We start from the raw sequence: 4,311 nt of genomic DNA, 5'->3' as shown, positions 1-4,311 counted from the left end.
GCTGGGGAAGGGTTAAAGTGGTGGTAGGAAATGGGAGAAGGAAGGTCTTCTAGAGGGGTAACCAGGCATCTAAAACAGCGTGAAGGACATTCTCTTAGGACTTGAAGGCAGGACAAGGCAGTACAAGGGAGGAGGTGTGCTTGGGCTGGTGTTGGATAGTCTTGGAAATGGTTCCTTGGGACTGAAGGATTCAGGATAATAGCAGCAGGGAAGAAGTGGTAGTGGAGGCTCATACAGAGAGGGGCTGGCTCTATGAGGAGGGAGCAGTCAGTCTGGAGGAGGATGAGGAGTGAGAGCAAGGCAATGGTGTGGGACTGCTGGGAGGTATCACTAAGGGAATTTTGCTGGGGTTATTTGTACGGATAAATTTATGCAACCTGTGGTTACAGCTCCTCTGTTAGCCTTTCCCAGTGACGCCTAGGCCAACCACCCTCACAGTGCTACTGTCTTCTCAGCTGAATCATAAATGTGGACATTCGTGGCAGTGAGCTCACCCTTCCACTTGCACCTAAGCCACTCGAGGAGGGAGAGGGGTGAATGGTGCTTCAGCAGGGCTGTCAGCATTTGCAGAAGGCCATTCTCCTGAGTGGCGGGAACTAGAGGGGGACACTTGTGCAAACTGACACTGAGACTCCTGCTGCTAACAACCCTCCACGCAAAAAAGCCCATCTGTCACCTGGTCCTGAACACAAGGAAATGGGAAGAAATGCCTGGCAGTGGGCAGGTTACAACATGTGATTCCCTGTGGCTTTCTCCAACACCCCACCTCCATGGCTCCCACCACCTTCTCAACGCCATCATCAGCCCCCAGCTACCATCCGCAGCCACATGCTGGGGGCTCCCCAGCACCTCCACCCCACCAGCCTGAAGCCACCCTTCAAGGGTCCTGGTGGAGGCCCAGGCAGCATCCAAGGGTGGCCCCTGCCTTGCGCAGGTTGTCCTGAGATGGCCACAGGCTCTGCCATGCCCCTGCTCTCCCACAGCAAACGGGTGCCCATAGGCATTTTATTACGAGGGAAAAAGAGCCACATACAGAAACACAAAAGTACATCTTTTGCTCTATTTTGAAACAAGGCAGGTGCTGCAGCCCCTAGAAAATGCCCTGGAGTCCCTGTAGCCAGGAAGCAAGTGGGTGCTTCACATGCGGACAGTCATTTCCAAGAGAAAGGAGAAGTTTTCAAGTCCCAAGGAAGCACAAGGAGGTGGCACTGGGCAGCACTGAGCCATGGGGTGAGGACCATCAGCTGGGGAAGGAGCCTGGCGCTGTGGCAGCAGGGAAGTTGCTCGCTGGGTCACCATGGCCTCTCACACCTGGGCCACCGTGGTGCCCCAGACCCCAAAGCCCCTTGCAGCGTGCGACCCGCCTTTCCTCCCTCCGTGGGGAGTGGGCTCTAGGGCTTCACCGTAGCCTGCTCGCTGCACCCGTCCTCTAGCCGCCAAGGGCAATCGACGTAGCGCAGGGCCCCGCTGACGGGGCTGCGCTTGGCGGGATCTAGGGCCAGCAGGCTCCGCAGCATCAGGGCGGCCTCGGCCGTCAGGCGTTTCCAGTGGCGGGGCAGGTCCTCCTCCAGGCCCGTCTCCTGCCACAGCATGAAGTCCTCAAAGAAAGGGTCATCCGGCAGGCTCTGCTCCCAGGGGAAGTAGCCAGTCAGCAGGCAGAAAAGCAGCACGCCGAAGGCCCAGGCGTCCAAGCTGGTGTCGATGGGCACTCCCTGGGCATCAGTGGTGTTGCTCAGCTCGGGGGCGGTGTAGGGGATTACCCCGGCCACCAGCTTGAGCTTGGTACCCTTGGGCCGCGTAAGCCCGAAGTCAGTCAGCTTGATGCGCCGACACTCGGGATCGAAAAGCAGCACGTTCTCTGGCTTGACGTCACGGTACACGAGCCCTCGGCTGTGGATGAACTCCAGCGCGCTCACGAGCTGCTTGGCACACTGCTTAGCGGCTGGCTCGGGGATCCCGTCCTGCGCACAGGGAGAGAGACAGGCGGGATGGCACAGGCAGGGCACCTCGGCAGCCCTGCCAGCTGGGCTCTGCACTGGGGAAGGCCTTTACATTTCTGGTCTTGCAAGCCTGAAGCTGCTTCAGCTGCTCCAGAGAGACCCACAGCCCCTTGCCTTCATCTCCCTCCCTCCGACTCAGTCAGCCTGCACAGAGGCCAAACGCTACAGTCCCAGTCCCCATGGCCGTGTAGCAGCACTCACCCGGGGTTTGATGATAGAGATGAGGTCTTTGTGCAGTGCTGGTTCATAGAGGAAGCCATAGTACTGGCTGGACTCGATGGCAATTCCAAACATGCCGATGATGGCAGGGTGGGTGGCGAGGGAGAGCGCCACGCAATACTCATACAGGAAGGTGTGCAGCTTGGTACTGGCTTTGGGTAGCAGCTTGAGAGCCATAGGAGTCCCTGGCGATGGGGAGAGTGGGTTAGACTCCCTTGAAAGTCACTCACACCAAGGCCAGACAGAGAGGGCACCGAGCAGCCATGGGTCCGGACACTCACAGCCACAGAGAGGTCTCTGGCCCGAAGCTTTGTATGGATACATCCTGTGGACACCAGATTTGGGAGCAGGCACTGCCGCTGGTGTGAGTTTTGAGCCAGTCAGTGCAGGCACAGGAGCACCGGGCAGAGCAAGGGAAATTCAGGCTACGTGGGTCCATCAGTCTGAGCTGGGACTACTGGGGAAGAGTAGTGTCAGGGCCCTGTGGGCACTCATAGGCTTTAATGGCCTTGGCCAAGCCCACCTAGGACCTCCACTCACACCCTCTGTCCATGGGCCTTAGGGCACCATCTAAGCTCAGGCTTGGGGCTTCACTCCCTGCCTGAGCTGTGTGGTGGGAGTGCTGGTTTCCAGCTATATCACATCCATGCCGGCGCCTAGCCATGAACCCTATTGATCCTGACTTGTGGATTGACTTCCCAGCTTGGCCTTGGACCTGCCTCATCACTATAACCTTGCCTGATGTTCTGCCTGCCCCCGGCATCACCTGCTGCCTGGCTGGGTGCAATGGGATGGTCCCTGGCTGGGGAGGTCCCTGTCCTGCTGGTCTCCCTGGGGACCCCCCACCGTGCCTGGTGCCTGGCCCCAAGGAGCCACCAGCCCACCCACCGCCCTGGCAAGTGGAGAGGAGGCAAGGCACAGTAGCTCACAGGGCGCAGTCGGTTCCTTACCTCTCTGCCTGTGGGTCACTAGCATGACGTGGCCATACTTGCCCCTGCCCAGCTCCCGAATAACCTCATAGTGCTCGGCCACCTCGGTGCGCACCAGGCTCTGAGCTGTGATCTCCAGGAGCTCATCTAGCACGGTTGGTGCCGCTGTCCCTGCCGCTGCCGCAGCCGCAGCTGAGCTCTCGGCCATTGCTGAGCGCTGCAGAAACACCACAGCCCGAGTCAGGAACATCACAACATGCACAGAGAAAACCAGACTGGACATCCCATGCAAACAAGCCATGGCAGGGGATACTTCTGCCACTTGGAGCGTGAGCTGTGCTAGAGTTGAGCTTGTGCTTTTATACAGTACTCCTCTGGGCAAAGCCCCTCATCATATAAAAGGTCTCTGTATTGAAGCGAACCTCCTTCAGCCCTCTAATCCTTTCCGGCCTCCAGACAGATGCTTGACTCTCTCCAATTGTAGTCCTTGGGGCCTCTCATTTCAAAGACCTGGGTCACCTTTCTGTGTCAGCTGTACTAAAGCTTGGCCTTCCAGGCCTCCTCTTATTCCAGTCTCCAAGGTGTTAGGCAACAAGCAAAACATTAAGAGTCTCAGATTATCAAGCGTGACCCAGTCCTCTTGCTCTCCTTAGCCTACTGCAGCAAGATCATGTCTCTCTACTCAGAAACGCTCCCGTGCTGCTTATTGAAGAAAGTCCGTGAGGTAGCAGCAGAGATAGACTTGCCGCTCAGGCAGAGGCACAGCTAGCCCATGACAAAAAAGGGATTACTAGTCAGAGGCAGCGTGCTCCAAGCAAGCCAAAGGGAGCTCAGTACCTCACATGCCTGCTGACATTTCTGACCCAAAGTCACTCATCTGTCCAGCCAAGAAACTTAGGCAGGAAGGAAGCTCGGACTTCAATGGCATTTTGAGCTACAGCCAGCTGCTTCAGACCCATTTCAAAGAAATGCTTTTTCAGTCCCCCCCAGCCAGCTACAAGGCAGCATTTTAAGGCACCTGTGGCAGCACTCTCCCCCTGACTACCTCCCTGTGCTCTGAAGACAGGCACCCTGGGCCTGGGAGCCCCTCCTGGCTTTGGAGGAAGGTCACAGAACCAGTCACAGGATGGTCGAGGTCAGAAGGTACCTCTGGAGATCACCTA

The 4,311-nt window shown here is 57.5% G+C and overlaps 1 protein-coding gene across 1 annotated transcript; it reads right to left on the bottom strand.

Annotated features, from left to right (window-relative positions):
- Positions 1–1,299: 1,299 nt before the first annotated feature.
- On the bottom strand, positions 1,300–3,356 carry LOC142406716 (serine/threonine-protein kinase SBK2-like). The gene is made up of 3 exons (XM_075495651.1): positions 3,170–3,356; positions 2,202–2,404; positions 1,300–1,961 (listed from the first exon to the last, which is right to left on the bottom strand). Exons 1-3 carry the CDS (start codon positions 3,354–3,356, stop codon positions 1,392–1,394), a joined length of 960 nt encoding a protein of 319 aa, XP_075351766.1. The 3' UTR covers positions 1,300–1,391.
- Between the last annotated feature and the right edge of the window lie 955 nt (positions 3,357–4,311).

The sequence above is a fragment of the Mycteria americana genome, chromosome 2, assembly GCF_035582795.1.
Source record: "Mycteria americana isolate JAX WOST 10 ecotype Jacksonville Zoo and Gardens chromosome 2, USCA_MyAme_1.0, whole genome shotgun sequence".
NCBI lineage: Eukaryota > Metazoa > Chordata > Aves > Ciconiiformes > Ciconiidae > Mycteria > Mycteria americana.
This window is presented reverse-complemented; position numbering and strand designations above follow the sequence as displayed.